The 15,707-nt window shown below is 57.7% G+C and overlaps 1 protein-coding gene across 1 annotated transcript; it reads right to left on the bottom strand.

Annotated features, from left to right (window-relative positions):
* Positions 1-5,127: 5,127 nt before the first annotated feature.
* On the bottom strand, positions 5,128-7,126 carry MRGPRG (MAS related GPR family member G). Its single transcript, XM_027090359.1, has one exon. The coding sequence runs from the start codon at positions 6,897-6,899 to the stop codon at positions 5,712-5,714; it is 1,188 nt and encodes a 395-aa protein (XP_026946160.1). The 5' UTR covers positions 6,900-7,126; the 3' UTR covers positions 5,128-5,711.
* Between the last annotated feature and the right edge of the window lie 8,581 nt (positions 7,127-15,707).

The raw sequence follows: 15,707 nt of genomic DNA, 5'->3' as shown, positions 1-15,707 counted from the left end.
TTTAGCAACTTAAAACAATAAACTTTTATTATCTCATAGCTTCTGTAAGTCAAGAATTGGGGAGTGACCTATCTGGGGTAGTTCTGCTCAGGGTCTTGAAATCAAGATTTTGATCACAGCTGTGGTCATCTGATGTCTTGACGGGGGCTGGAGGGTCTACCTCCAAGATGGCTCATTCACATTTAAGCTAAATTCAAATGGTGACGTGGAAAAATTCCCTGAAAAATGAGACTTTCTAAAACTGATGCAAGAAGAAAAAGAGAATCTAGGTAGCCCTGTATTTTTCAAAGAAACTGAAATTGTATTTTACACTCCTCCCACAAAAGATGGTTTCTCTGGTGAAAGAGTACTGGTCTTTTCCAAATTCTTACAGAGTAACCGGGGATAACTGATACTCCAAACTGACAAGGGCATTATGAGAAAATAAGCTAGAGAACAGCATCTCCCATGAATGTAACTGCAAATGCCATTATCAAAAGATTAGCAAATCAAACCCATCAATATATAAAAAGGATAATTAATCTACTATGGCCAAGCAAGGTTTATCCAAGGACTACAAAGTCAGCACTGGAAAATGAATCAGTGTAATTCAACAAAGTAACAGACCAAAGGAGAAAAACCATATGTCATCTTAATAAGTGAAGAAAAAGATTTGATAATGTTCAATACCCATGCATGAGTAAAAAAAAAAAAAACCAACTCTAGGAAAACTAGGAATAGATGGAAATTATGTCAATATGATAACGGGCATATACAAAAAGCCTGCATATAACATCATATTTAATGGTGAAATATTGAACACTTTTCCCTGTAAGACTGGGAATAAGGCAGGGATGCCCATTTTTACCATTTATTTATTTATTTTTTATGTGGACCATTTTTAAAGTCTTTACTGAATTTGTTACAATATTGCTTCTGTTTTATGTTTTGGTTGTTTGGCCCCAAGGTATGTGGGATCTTAGCTCCCAACCAGGGATAGAACCTGCATCCCCTGCACTGGAAGGTGAAGTCTTAACCACTGGACCATCAGGGAAGTCCCCATTTTTACCATTTCTATTCAACATTGTATGAGAGGTCTTAGCCTGTGCAATAAAGGAAGAAAAGGAAATAAAAGGAAGTAGTAAAATGATCTCTATTTACAAATGACATGTTTGTGTACATAGTACACAAACTAAGTAGACTTCAAAAAGACTATTAGAACGAATTTAGTAAGTTGGCAGGAGAGTTATTCAATCCTATAAAAAGGCAAGATCAAACAACTGGAAAATGAAGTTAAAAGATAATTTTGCATAGCATCAAGACACCTCAAATACCCAGGGGTAAACGTTCCGAAATATGAACAAGATACCTATGCTGAAAACTACAAAAAATACCTGACAGAAGTCAGAGACTGAAATAAATGGGGGTTAAACATGCTTATCAACGGAAAAACTCCATACTGTTAAGATGTCAGTTCCCCATGAATTTTTTATAGAATAACTGAATAGATTCAATGCAATCCGAGTCAGATTTTCAGTAGATTTTTGAAAAAATTGTCAAGCTGATTCTAAAATTTATATAGAAATGCAAATCTTGAAGAAGAAATAAAAAATTGTAGGACTTAGACCACCTGACTTCATGATATACTTTAATGCTGGTAATTAAGACAGTGTGATGCTGGTATAAGGACAGACAAAGAGACCAACACAGACCAGAGCCCAGAAATAGACCCACCACATACAATCAACTGATTTAAAGTAAGGGCGTCCATGTTATTCATGGGAAAAGGGAAGTCTTTTCAACAAACGTTACTAGAATGACTGGTTAGCCACATGGAAAAAAAAAAGAAAAGAAAACAAAAACCAGCTGAAACTTGACCTCTGTTTCACACCATCTACATTTTAAAAAAATAATAATTTTATTTATTTATTTATTTGGCTGCATTGGATCTTTGTTGCTGCATGTGGGCTTTCTCTAGTTGCAGTGAGTGGGGGCCACTCTTCGTTGTGGCGTGCGGGCTTCTCATTGCAGTGGCTTCTCTTGTGGAGCACCGGCTCTAGGCGTGCAGGCTTCAGTAGTTGCAGCACATGGGCTCAGTAGTTGTGGCGCATGGGCTTCCATCGCAGTGGCTTCTCTTGTTGCGGAGCACGGGCTCTAGGCGCGTGGGCTTCAGTAGTTGTGGCATGTGGGCTCAGTAGCTGTGGGGCACGGGCTTAGCTCCTCCGAGGCATGTGGGATCTTCCCGGACCAGGGCTTGAACCCGTGTCCCCTGTACTGGCAGGCGGATTCCTACCCACTGTGGCACCAGGGAAGTCCACACCGTCTACATTTTATTTGTGATGAATCACAGGAAATACAGACCCGGGAGGAAGGTCACATGTGTGTCTCATGCCCCATGCCCCCCTGGGGTGTCCTCTGTCCCGTGTTGGTGCACACCTGTTCCCATCCCGGGGTCTAGCTGCCACAGCCTCCTCTGGGGACCCCCGTCTTTCCTTTCTTCTCAGCAAGTGCCCGTGTTTGGGGCCTTTCAGACCGCCCCCAGCTGATGGCAGTCCTTTCCTTACACTACTCTGTAAGGCTTAGCGCAGACACCCCCTCCTCCAGGAAGCCTCCTCTGCTTTCTGAGTGAGGGACATGAGACCCTCCCTCTTCTGTGCTTCCCTAACACTAAGGGGACGTGATGATTTGTCACCCATACTGGGACACGTGTGGGTAAAGAGGGGCAGGTAATGATTGTCAAGGGTGAGTCGAGACAGAAGGTGCCTCCCTAAACCTCTTCACGTGCCGTCCTTGGATTGTGTCAATGTGTCTGTCCCTTCTCCAGACGCTGAGCTCCTTGGGGACCGGGGCCACACCATGGCACGACCCTCCCTCGAGCTCCCGCCTAGTGCCTGCCCCCGAGTTGGCTCCGTTGGGGTTTGCTGGCTGAAAGGGGAGAGTGTGGCCGAGAGTAGGTGACAGGCTGTGGTGGCTGGACTCTGCCGTGAGAGCAGATCCCCTCCCTTCTTCACCCCCCTCTCGGGTGTCGGGTCAGTAGTCAGGGCTCTGCTGGCCTGGAATGTCCCAGGACCCAGGACAGACCTGGTCCGAGTCCATTCGGTGGTGCTCCACTTTGGCCATGCCCTTGATTCACTTGACCCCATCTTTCGCGCCATCACCCGTTCACCCAACCACAGGTCCATCCATTCCACAAATACTTGTCAGGACCCTCCACCCAGGCCTCCGGTTCTCGGCCCAGGGAGACAGCTCCCCCCAGGAGCCCACCTTCCCGTGAGACACACGGACACTAACAGGGGTGCAAACATGAGTGCAGGAAATGCAGTGCGTGGTGGGTGGGAGGCCACTCTGGGCAAGGGGGTCCCCTTGGGTGCTCAACCAGGGCAGGTGAGCACCAGAGGAGCTGAGGGCAGGGCGCCCGCTGCCAGGGAGCTCCCGGTGTCACAGAACAGACCGGCCCAAGGACGGGTCCTGATGGCCGAGCAGGATGTGCCAGGAGCAGTGACGCCAGCAGGCAGCGTAGGCGGTGTGCCGAGGTGAGGCTGGGCTGGGGCCATCCAGAGGACTGCCCTGAGACGGAGGCAGAGACGGGGGACGCAACGCGGTTGGCCTTGAAGGTGGGGACGGGCCCCAGCACTGACCGCCCTCTGCCAGCCTGGCTGCCGGCCTCCTACCTCTGCGTCCCGGGAAGGAGATGCTGTTCCCTTTCCTTTTGCAGACCCGGCTCCCCGCTATTCGGTGACTCGCTGGAGGTCACCAAGCTGGAGAGGTGCCAGTGGGATGGGAGCCCAGCCCTGCGACAGCCCCGTCCCTCCAGGTGGCCATCACTCCTCCAGGACTGGGAACATGCTGGCTCTTTGGGCCCAGGCTGCCGCCCGCTCGCCCCAGCGGCGGGTTCCCAGAGGACCAGAGGTCCCGCACTCCCCATCTGTCTAGACTGGGCTGTTTATCACGCGCCCCAGGGGCAGCTGACCGTCTGTCCCCAGTGGCAGCACACAGATGATGGCCCCTCAGGGGGCCTCACAGCTATTTCCTGGGGCTGGGAGGGCGGGGCTTATGCTGGGGCCCCTCTGAAGCTGCCCTCACCCTCATCCCATTTCCAGGCGTTCCAGGGAGGAGGCCACACCCCTCCTTGGGGTCCAGCAGGAAGTGGTCCCACAAATGGATGGCCCCTCGGCACCCTACCCCCCAAAGCCAAGGCTGGGGTCCTCACCCACCTTCCTGAACCTGCCGAACGGGATGGCCTTTAGGCTGCCAGAGCCCTGGCCTCCCTGGGCTGGAGTCATCCAGTCCTAAGGGCAGTCTGGAGAGACCAGGCAGGGCGACCAGGACTGGCCAGAACCTTGCCCATCCCAGGGAAGGATGGACAACCTGCAAAGGTGTCTCCGGGTTGGGGGGCTACAGGTAAGTCTTTCTTCTTTCCATTTCTTAATGTTCTCTGAAGTTCCCGTAATGAGCAACACACACATTTTCTAGTGAAAAAAGGACTTTTTAAAACATTTCTCCTGGAGTTATAAAATGCTTTTTGTAACAGGTTTCACATAGGATATATAGAATGTTTTCTTTTTGGTAAAAATTGAAATTTCTGTGGGTCTCTATTCGAAAACTAAACACAGCTGGAGGGTTCTATGCCCAGAATGTCTCCCTCTAGGTCCAGAGGGCTTTGGTGATTTCCCTTTTCAATATTTTCTGTAGGACTTGAAAGTCTTGACCATGACTATGAACTGTCATTTAAAAAAAAATCATCAGAGGGCTGCCCTGGTGGCGTAGTGGTTAAGAATCCGCCTGCCAATGCAGGGGACACGGGTTTGAGCCCTGGTCCTGGAAGATTCCACATGCTGCGGAACAACTAAGCCCGTGTGCCACAACTACTGAGCCCACGTGCCACATCTATTGAAGCCCGCGCGCCTAGAGCCCATGCTCTGCAGCAAGAGAAGCCACTGCAGTGAGAAGCCCGCGCACCCCGGTGAAGAGTAGTCCCCGCTCGCCACAGCTAGAGAAAACCCGTGTGCGGCAACAAAGACCTAACACAGCGAAAAGTAAAAATAAATAAATTTATTTTAAAAAATCAGAGACACATACAATGATTTGTTCTTTGAAAGCTAAAAGGAATGGCTGCAGTTCCCTCCCTCCCTTCCTCCCTCCCTTCCTTCCTTCCTTCCCAAGGGAAGCCCAGGGGAGTGGGAGGAGGGTGGTGCAAACACTGGCTGGGCAGGGTCTGCAAGGAGTGGGCAGGGATGGGTGGGGGTGATGAGTGAGCAAAGGATTCCTGGGAGGAGGGGAAGTTGGAGATGGGGGTTGGGGGGCAAGAGCACCCTCTAGGCAGCAGGTGTCCAGGACCCCCGTTCCGGGCGACAGGGCTGGAAGGGGCAGGGGAGGGCCCCGCTGGCGCCAGGCTCTGCAGTGACCCTGCTTTGGCGGGCACACTTATGGGTGCGTTTGGTGAGGAAGCAGCGCCATCTGGTGGCCGGTGGGGAGACTGCTGGGCAGGGGTCACCTGGGCGCTGGGAGCCTGTGGGTGAGGCAGCCGGAGAACTCTATAGTGGAAGGATCACAGCACGGCCTCAGCGAGGACAGGCCCCGCCCAGCTGCCCACGTGGGCCTTGGGGGGCGGCCTCCCCTCCACCCCAGCCCTCAGCTGGTGGCAGGGGGGGAAGGAGGCGGGAGCTGGGGTGCCCACCCTCGCCCCAGTCCTGGGGACTCCCCGCTTAGCTGCTGTGTCTCTGGCCTTCTCCTCAGGCCTTCCTTGTACTCCACAGGCTGGGCATGTGGGAGTCAAGACCACGGCTCTCCTGATGCCCCCGGCCCTTGGGTCCCCAGGGCCAGTGAGCTAGGGGGGGCCAGGATGACACATGGTCATGGAGGGTCTGGTGAAGGGCTGGGGGGACCCTGGCCGGCCCTGACATGCGGCCCATGGGCAGGGACAGCCTCCCGGCCCCCAGCTGGGCCCCCTCCCCCAGGGCCCTCTGGAGGACCACCCGGCGTGGCTCCCGCTTGCCCGGCTGCCGGCCCGTCGCGAAGTAGATGAGCGGCCTGGCGCTGCAGGGGACACAGGCCAGGAGGGTGGCCAGCGGGAGGAACGCAGGCAGCAGGAGGTTCAGGATGGGGTGCAGGGTCCCGTAGAGGATGTAGGGGAGGCCGCAGAAGAAGAGCAGGAATACGGAACCCAGGAAGATGCTGTACAACCGAGGGCGCGGGCGCTGGGAGCAGCACATCACCCAGACGAAGAGCGCAAGCCCGGCCACGCAGGCCACGCAGGCCACGGACAGCAGCCACGTGACGCCAGCCACGTGGTACCGTGGGCAGGTGGACAGGCGCACGCCCTCGCGCAGCAGGCCGCAGGCGTTGGCGGGCAGCAGCACGGCCGGCGGGGTCAGGGCCCAGATCAGGCCGCAGACGATGCCTGACGTGTGTCTGGGGCGGCAGCCCTGGTAGCAGGCGGGGAAGATGTCGGAGAGGCAGCGCTCGGCGCTGAAGGCGGCCAGCAGCCAGAGCCCCGCGGAGAAGGCAACAAAGGTGACGGCGAAGTAGAGGCTGTCCTTGGAGCCCAGGGCCGCCTGGATGGCCGAGAAGCCCAGCTGGCAGCCCAGGAAGAGGAAGTCCGCGGTGGCCACATGGAGGATGTAGACAGAGAAGGGGCCCTTCTTGATGTGGAAGCCCAGGTGCCAGAGGACCAGCCCGTTCCCCACCAGCCCCCCGAGGCCCACAGCCAGAGTGAGGTAGAAAACCACGCCGGTGAAGGTCCTCCAGAGCCCGAACATGCTGGCCGGCTCCGCGGCCGGTGGGAAGGACCCTGGAGGGAGGCCACAGACGTTGCCGTTATTATCACCGCCCGGGAAGGCGGGTGGCATCGCGGCGCAGCTGCACAGATGCAGCCAGCCCGGGGCGGCTTCCCGGCCAGTGCCCAACCCTTCAGGCCTCATCACCTCTTTGTAAAAGGAGGATTAGGTAGGATGCACCCAACACAGGGAGATGAGGATGGCCGACCAGGTGGGCAGGCCTGCCCCCGGCTGGATGTTTAGATTAGATGCACAAAGATCGATTGACACGGCTACACCGCGGTAGCCGTGTCGCAGAGGTCAGTGATGGCTGGACAGGTCTCTGCAGGCAAAGGGGGCTCTCATGAGGACACGACTCAGGGACTCCGCGGGGGCCCTCCCACCCTGGAGGGTCAGGGCCACACTCCTGCTGGGTCCCCGCCCCAGAGGGTCTGCTGAGCACACTCTGTCCTGCACTTGCCGTGGACAAGGGTGGGTGCAGATGTCCTGGTGGGGGCAGTAGGCGGTTGGGCGGATGAGGGAAGGCTGGGGGGCGTGCCCAGCCTCCCCTGCTCCCCTGCCTGGGCAGGGATGCGACCCGGGGCTCCCGCTGCCAGCGGGTCGTGCTGAGTGCGGCTCTGAAGCCGCAGCGGGTGTGTGGACTTGGTGGCGGGGCCCCGGTCCTCTGGGGGAGAAACTGACACAGGTGTTTGCTGCCTGCGAGAAGCCAAGCCCTGCTCTGGTCTGAGGGGAGAGACGCCGTCACAGGGAAGCAGAGGCAGTGGAGGGTCTCAGAGCAGCCTCTCCCTCCCCTGGGCCCCTCTCCCCGGGGTCCACATGGCTTTTGTTCTTAGCCTCAGAGATGCAGTGGGGGGGCCATCAGGGCCCTGTCTCTGGGGTGAGGAGTCAGGGGAGACAGAGACAGAGATAGAGACACAGAGACACGGTGGAGGCGGGGAGCCCACCTGCACACCTTGAGTTTTTCCCATAGTCACCCCTTCGCTGGGCTGTGCCCCTGCCGGGACCGCCCTCGCCCCCTCCCCACTCACCCAGGTCCTGCCTCCTGTAAGACCCTGGAGCCTCCCACAGACCCCTGGGGCCTCCCTGCCTTGTGCCTGCGCGCCCTTGCTGACACCCTTCTCTGTGGTTGTCCTTGTGCCCCGGTGGGAGGTGCGGGGGCAGGTCTCTCGCCTTTACCCCCTCCAGGCTTTCCCCTCGCCAGGCACGCAGTGACGGTGTCTCGGGCCCCAGAGAGCCGAGCTGGACTCTGGCGTCCCGGGGGCCCTGCATTGACCGCCCCCCCATGCCCCAGCCTCAGTCTCCCCGAGGTACGTGGAGGGGCCGAGTTAGGTGGAGGTGGAGGGAGGGCTGGAGGAAGGCCATCCTCACAGCTCTCAGGACAGGCACACCTGCCCGTACGTTCAAACGAGGACCCAGAGCGCCGGCTTTTAAATGCTGACCCCGCCAGCCTGCTTCCCCATCCTTGCCCCCAACTCCCAGTCCGACGGGAGCCTGAAAGTCCTCAGGGGTGTCTGGTGCAGGGGCCCCAAGCCTTCTCGCCTGCACGCTGCCGCCCAGGGCTCCCCCCGGGTCTGAAACCTCTCGTGTCCCCGGGGCCCGGCTGGCTGGACCTGGGCGCTTAGCCAGGTCGCTGGAAGTGGGAGGGCCCCTCCTGGTCACGGGATGAGCTCAGGTGGAGATAATATCCTCCATGTGGTCCAGCCCTTCTCTTCCTCAGCACCTGAGGGATGTGGGTGGGGCAGCAGCCTGGGGGCCGGTGTCCAGCGGGCCGTCGCCATTCCTGGACAGCTCGTGCCCGGCCTGGCGCTGGATCCCACACGGTGGGTCACTGGACGGTGCCGCCGGGGGATGTCTGGGGCCGCAGATGTTGGTCCCTTTCCCAAGGACCCACCCCAACCGTCCACCTGCCGGCCTCAAACCCTGGGGCCCCAGCTGCTGACAGATTCTTAGGGGTTAAAATACTTTTCTAAACTCTATTCCGCAGAGCTACGTGCTCTGAGCTGGTCCTGCCGAGGACTCGCCTCTTCTGTGGGCTGCTCTGTGGCCCTGGGGACTCAGAGTGCAAGTCAGAAGTTATGTGTAGAGATGCTGCTTGTTCTAACATTTTTCAAGTGGATTTAGCTTCGAATTCATTTGCGTAACAAGTGCCGCCCGTGGAATAAGTGCTCCGCGCAGCCTGTGGTTCCCAGCCAAGGTCCCCCGGCGTCTCTGCGCTTCTGCACGTGGCTTTAAGGAGTGAAGAGTTGCCTGGCCTCCAGGCCCAGGGACAAGGTTTCCACCTGCAGGGCCCTGTTGCCGCCCTGCCCGCTCTGCCTGCTGGGTCTTGGGACGCTCTCCCGCTGCCCCTCCCCCTTTCCTCAAAGGCTACCTTCCCTGTGAGCTGTCCCTGGCCTGGATACTTGACACCATACCCCAGCTTGCCCTGCCCTCCTGCCCCCTTTCATTTTCTCCGCGCCACGTCCCATGCCAGTCCCCGGGTTCTCTGCCCACCGCTGCCAGTGGGGCCTCGCGTACGCCAGGCTCTCAGCACAGCTTCGAGAGGAGCGTCTGCTCTCGGTGTGTCGGCAACGACAGCAGCAAACATCAGGGTGGTGCGTGTCCTGGACTGAATGGGGCCCCCAAAGACACGTCCTCGTCCAAGCCCTGGAACCTTACTGAGAAGAAGTGACGGTTTTGAGATGAGGCCATCCTGGATTACCCAGGTGGACCCTAAACACATTACAAGTGTCCTTATAAGAGACAGGAGAGGAGAGACACACAGAGGGAGTGCCACGTGACCACGGAGGCAGAGACTGGAGGGACGTGGCCACAAGCCCAGGGACGCCTGGAGCCCCTAGAAGCTGGAAGAGGAAGGAAGGACCCTCCCCTGGAGCCCTGGGACACCTTGATTCCAGACTCTGGCCTCCAGACTGCGAGAAAGGAAATATCTGTTGTCTGAAGCCTGTGTCACCACCCAAAACACCGAGTGCGTTTGTTCGGACGAATCCTTCCTGAGCTTGTTCACAGCTGGTGGCCTGTTCCAAGCCCGACCGTGCTAGCGGGAGCCTTGACTACACCAAGGCCGCTACGCAGCCGTTTCTGCCCTACGAAGTGGGCAGCTTCACACAGTGCAGCCTCAACCCAGCCCTTGGCCCTGGGCAGGCCGGCGTGCCTCTGTCTCTCAGAGCCCGTGTCTGCAGGCTGGAACCTGGTTTTGTCACATCTCGGGCGCGTCACGGGGACCCGGTGAGGAGTACACATTGGGACGAAAAGGGAGCGGGGCGGGGATCGGGGGTGGGGGGATACGGGAGGTCCTGTCATGAACTGTTCCTGTTCCTGTGGTTCCTGTGGCCTCCATGCCATCCGAGGCTCAGGACACAATCGTCCGACTCTGGGACCCAGGGAGGGGACCCAGTGTTGCCCAGCCCCCACCCCGGGGGCAGATAGGGAGTGGGGACCAGAGGAGGGTCTCCCCACTCCCCAGCAGCGGGGAGTCCCAGGCCGAGGGCCTGTCTGCGGAAGGCGTGTCTTAACGGAGGCATTATCATTAGCAGGAATGGCCAGGCCAGCACCTCAGGAGACAGCTGTCATTCAGTGGATAGAGTGTTACTCACTTCTCCAGCGGAGGGGGTGCGCCACCGGGGACCACCGCTCAGGGAAGCGCTGTCGGGTCGGGGCGCAGCGGCAGGGGGCTGTGTGGTCAGGAGCCTTTGTGGTGGTTTCCGCGGGAAGGAACGGTGAGTCAGGGTGAGCAGGCTTAGGGTTGGCTGTTTCGAATCATCTTGGGGGCGCTGTGGCACAGGCGCTGTCCCTGGCTCATTGGGGCAGGAGCTAGTGGCCCTGAGTGCTAGAGCCCCATAGGGGAGGTGGGGAGGTGTGGGCTGGGCTTTGAGGGGTTTGCATCTGCAAAGCAGGCTGCGGGCAGTGGTTTGCTATCTAGGAATTGGCTAACCGTGGGAGGGGCAGCCCCTGGGGGGTCAGGAGGCCCCAGAAGTTAGAGCACAGGAGCACAGAAGATAAAAGAGGGGCTTGTATAGGTAGGTGCTGTGAACTGCTGGGGGCGAGTGGGCTCGGGTCTGAGGCTGCACTTTCTGCTTTATTTCTCCCTTCTCGTTCCTACTCTGGGGCCTTGCATGGCGAGGGGCTCCCAAGGGGCTGCCCCGGGGAGAGGGGGCAGAAGATCCCGGACTGGGAGCTCGCCGTGCCCGGGAAACCGGATCCCCTCGGTCGGCGCTCAGCTCTGTTGCCTCCCGTGTGGATCTGGTCGGGAAGTTTGCACGACATCACGCATGTTACGTGTTTGACCCCGTTGTTACATGTACAACGCGTAGTGCAGACGTAGCATGCGTTGCCTTTCTTGCCTTTTGTTGCTCCAATGACTGTAAAAAGGGTTTTAAAGAATTGGGCCTTTCCTCTCAAAACACTCCTTCATAAAATCACCAAGCCCACGATCACATGAGCGGAAGCCCCCAGAGCTGAACAGCCCCTCCAGCTGGTCCCTCCCTCCCCCCGGCCAGACTGGGGCGCAGGGGTTCCGGAAGAATGGTGCAATTCATGAAAACAAGATAAAACTCGAGTGGATTTCCTAGTTTAGGTTGAATATTTTTGTGGTGTTTTTCCAACTTTGGATGTAATTAAATAGCTGAGGAGGGAGCGTAGCCTCAACACGACGAAAACAAACGATATTTTAAAACTTTCATCCAAGTCGGGGGTGGGGTCTGGTGAGGGGGCCTCTCCCTTGGCCCCGGGCTGACAGGTTGCCTCGTGCGCGAGCAGCCTCCCCTCAGGTCCCCGAGGACGGGGCAGCGTCCCACACCCGTCCCGGGAACGTCTGGCTGCTCAAGACAAGCAGGGACGTGCCTGTCGCCGGGAGTGCTGTCCTGGCCAGATAAGCCCCGGGGGTCCTGGGGTCCTGGAGGTGGGGCTAGGGTGGGCACTGGCTCTGGCTCTGGGGGTCCGGCCTCGTTGGACCCGGAGCTGCCTCCCCTCCCAGCCTGACTCAGGACAGGCTGAGGTCTGGCTTTGCTTGAGGGCAGAGGGGTGCAGGCGGGGCAGGGAGGTGAGAAATGAAGGTGTCCTTGCCTGGGGGGAGCCTGGAGGCTCACCTGCCCGCTCGGCCTGGGGCTCCAGCTGGGAGGATGGCTGCCCCAGCCCCAGTGTCCTCTGGAGTTAAAGTCCAGTGTCAACCTCTCCCCAGGACCCAAAGGTCAGTGCCCCAAGGCAGGGGCAGTGTGAACTCAGCCAGAATGATGGGACTCGAACCGCACCCTGAGGAGGGATGCAGGTGAGTGAGGGTGGACCCAGGCTGGGCGGGGGAGAACGAGTGGCATCCACCCCTGGCTGAAGATGCGTGGGAGCTTGTCCCGTCTGCACTGTGGCCAGTCTGACCCTGGGCTGTCCCGGAGGGGAGCCGCGCCCTGCAGACGCTTCAGTGCAAAGGGTGGCCCAGCTCAAGCAGCAGGTGGGGAAGGGCCAAGGCTGAGGCCCTGGAGGCCGAGGTGGGAGACTCAAGGCCTTTGAGGAGGGGGAGCTCTTCTCCATCACCCCCTGCTCTGCCTCCAGTCCTGGGTCAGACCAGCAGTGTCTGCTTCTCCAGTGGCACCGGTGGTGGCCCTGCATTGTGCCCGAGTCCACACACTGGGACAGGCCCCTGGAGTCCCCAGGGCTCAGGGCTGAGACCCCCGTGCCCAAGCCCCTGCTTGCCCAGCCTGCCGCCAGCACTTGGGGGGCTGTAAGGAAGCCCCACTGCCCCCTCAAACTTCTTCAGGTGGCGGGGCCGTGTGCCTGGAAGGTGGGACTTGGGGTTCCAGGCTCCCCTGAGCAGCCCCGGGCAGCCATGGGCTCCAGCCGGACCCCTGGGAGCCTGTCAGACTCGGCAAGGCAGCTTTCTCCCTCCCAGTGACCTGGGAGGGTTAGTGAGGACAGGTGAGGACGCACCGGGGCCTCCATCACAGCGCCGGGCTCCCCAGGGACTTGGCAGGTGGGTGTCCAAGTGAGGCCGCCAGGCCCTGAGCCCACAGACCTCCTCAAGGTCTCTCGGGCCACCGGACAGGGGCCAGGCAGGCAGATCCAGCCTGGAGAGCAGCGCCGGCCAGCTGACCGCACACCCACTGTGTGACCTGCTTCCACACCCAAGGCCGGGGGTCCATAGAGACATTTCTGGGGCTCCTCGGGGAAGGCGCACCTGTCCATGGAGCCCAAGAAGGAGGAATCTAGAGCCCCCTGAACCTCTGCACATGGGGTGTGGTCTCCGGGAGGGAGGGAGCTCCTGAGGGCTGCTGAGCTGTGTCTGTCCCAGACACGGCAAAGGGGTCTGGGGGCTGAGGGAGGGTCGGGGCAGCCCGAGTGGGGCTGGGGGCACCTGAGCCGGCTGTGGTCCTGCTGGTGGAGGGACTGTGGTCTGGGGAGGGGGGGCGTCACTACTTGCCTGTCTTTCTGCTCCGTCTCGCTTAACCCCTCTGAGCCTCAGTGTGCTCACGTTCAAGATGGAGTGTTCCAGGGCTTCCCTGGTGGCGCAGTGGTTGAGAGTCCGCCTGCTGATGCAGGGGACGCGGGTTCGTGCCCCGGTCCGGGAAGATCCCACATGCCGCGGAGCGGCTGGGCCCGTGAGCCATGGCCGCTGAGCCTGCGCGTCCGGAGCCTGTGCTCCGCAACGGGAGAGGCCACAGCAGTGAGAGGCCCGCGTACCGCAAAAAAAAAAAAAAAAAGATGGAGTATTCCACTTCACAGGGTTATGACAAAGATTACGTTCGTATGCACGTGAAGCTAATCTACCACCATATGAGCTCGTGAATTTTCTCCTTCTCGTCTCCTTTGCTTTAGGTTGTTTTTGAAGGGCCCAAGAAGTGTGGTTTCTCTGCTTACCCCCTTGACACGGAGGGATACCCGTGGCGATTAGCTTTTCTGAAGCTCTGGGCGAAGCTTGCATCTCAGGCCTGGGGAAGAGTATGGGTGGGTGGGGGTCCCGAGGGACCCTTGAGCGGGGCAGGGCAGGCGGGGGGGATCTGCCAGTGAATCGAGTCTCATGGCCTTGAACAATGGATTGATTATAACAAGAGACCCGGGGCTTCCCTGGTGGCGTAGTGGTTGAGAGTCCGCCTGCCAATGCAGGGGACATGGGTTTGAGCCCTGGTCAGGGATCTGAAATCCCACACCCCTCATGGCTCAGTCAAAAAAAAAAAAAAAAAAAAAAAGTGTGAATATTATCATGGTCTATACATCATTCTGCAGAACTTGATGTTTTCAGTGTTTTGTCTTTGGTATTTGCCATTCCAAATGTCTACTCATTTTAACAGTGGTGTAGAATTCCGTAGTATGGACGCATCTGTAATTTATCCATCTTTGTTATATATTCTGCTTTACTGTGTTTCACTGTAAGAAACAATCCTGCAATGAAATATGAAGAACATGAAGAACAAAGGAGGTGCCCGGGCCTGGGGAGATGACACAGGAAGCTTCGTGGGTATCTGTAAGGTCGCTGGTAAAAAAAAAAAAGATGTAGGGGACTTCCCTGGTGGTCCAGGGGTTAGGACTCTGCACTCTCACTGCCAAGGGCATGGGTTCGATCCCTGGTCGGGGAACTAAGATCCCACAGGCTGCGAGGTGTGGCCAAAAATTTTTAAAAAAAGATGTGAAATAGGTATTTTTAAAATGCTAAAATGTGACTCAGCCTGGTGGTGGGTATGTGGATGTCCGTTAAAAAAAAAAAGCTTTTCTGTACGTGTGAACCATTTCATGTCACCAAAGCCTCTGCTTTAGCTCACTCTTGAAGGGGTCACCTAGACCAGCTGGTAGAGGAGAAAGAGATTTGGGTTTTGTTCACAGATAGGTTGATATACTGGTCCAGGCCCCAAATGAGCTGCTGCCACCCCGTGGTCCCACTAAGGAGTACACCTAAAGGACAGTGGGGAGGATGGAACTGCAAGCATGGAGGGAGAAGTGATCTGAAATAAGGAGGTATGTGAGCTCTTGAGCAAACAGTGTGGCTGGTTGCCAGGGCCTTGGAGGGAGCAAGGTTGGGAGACGGTGGATGGGCCGCTGCAGCAGCCACGGCTCAATAAAGGCTCAGATTAAACTCAGAAAACAGTACAATGGTGTCTACCAGGGGCTGGAGGAATTGGGTGTACATTGTGTAATGGTACAAATTTGCAACTAGAGACTTCCAAATCCGGAAGCTTTTCCTTCACTATTCCTTTCACCTGCATGACACCTTTATGGTCCTGCGGTTCTTCTTCTATTTCACTGGCCTGGGCATCATGACTGCCATCAGCTTCCAGCGCTGTCTGTCCTCCTTCTTCCCTGTTTGGTATTGGTGACGTCAGGCAACGTCACCTGTCAGGCAACGTGAGGCAATGTGAGCGCCCTGCTCGGGGCTCTGATCTTTCCGGTTAATATACTGAGAGGTTGTGCCTGTGGTCAGTTATTCATCCCAAGGACAAAGCTCTGTCCTGCACGTATGACCGCCACCACCACGTGGGGTTTCCTGCTGTTCTCCATCCTGGGCGTGTCCAGTGAGCTGTTGCTCCCCAAGTCCAGGCGGGCTCCCAGCAGCACTGGCCCCAAAGCTCTACCTGGTCCTTCTGTTCTCGGCTCCGGGCTTCTTTCTCCGGCCTGCGCCTCTGCGTCGTCAGGTTCCTCGTAGCTGACGTGCGCCCGCATCCTCCCATCCTGCATCAACAGCACGGCTAACGCTGCTCTTTACTTTTTCACTGGGGGCCTTCAGAGACAGCGGCTGAGGGAGCCCCTCAAGCTGGTCCTCCACAGAGCCCTGGGCGAGGAAACAGAGGATGATGAGGGTGGGAAGGTGCCCCTGACTAGCAAGGTGGAGAGGGTGGACCTCTGAAGGATGGGGGGCTCCCAGTGGATCCGTGTCTCTGGGGCACAGTCCCTACCATCTCCTATGCCTCGCTGCCAGCGGCACAGAGCTCCCCAAGTCAGCACCCCCAAATAGTTCCCTTCCCAGCCTCCTCTTTG

The sequence above is a fragment of the Aethalodelphis obliquidens genome, unplaced genomic scaffold (genome assembly GCF_003676395.1).
Source record: "Aethalodelphis obliquidens isolate GAN/ISIS:26980383/991018 unplaced genomic scaffold, ASM367639v1 scaffold69, whole genome shotgun sequence".
NCBI classification, from domain to species: domain Eukaryota; kingdom Metazoa; phylum Chordata; class Mammalia; order Artiodactyla; family Delphinidae; genus Aethalodelphis; species Aethalodelphis obliquidens.
Note: the sequence above shows the minus strand (reverse complement) of the source record. Positions and strands in the feature narration are given on the sequence as shown.

What these genes read in the sequence shown, in the direction of transcription:
- MRGPRG (XM_027090359.1), bottom strand. Translation starts at nt 6,899, where the DNA reads ATGAGGCCTGAAGGGTTGGGCACTGGCCGGGAAGCCGCCCCGGGCTGG.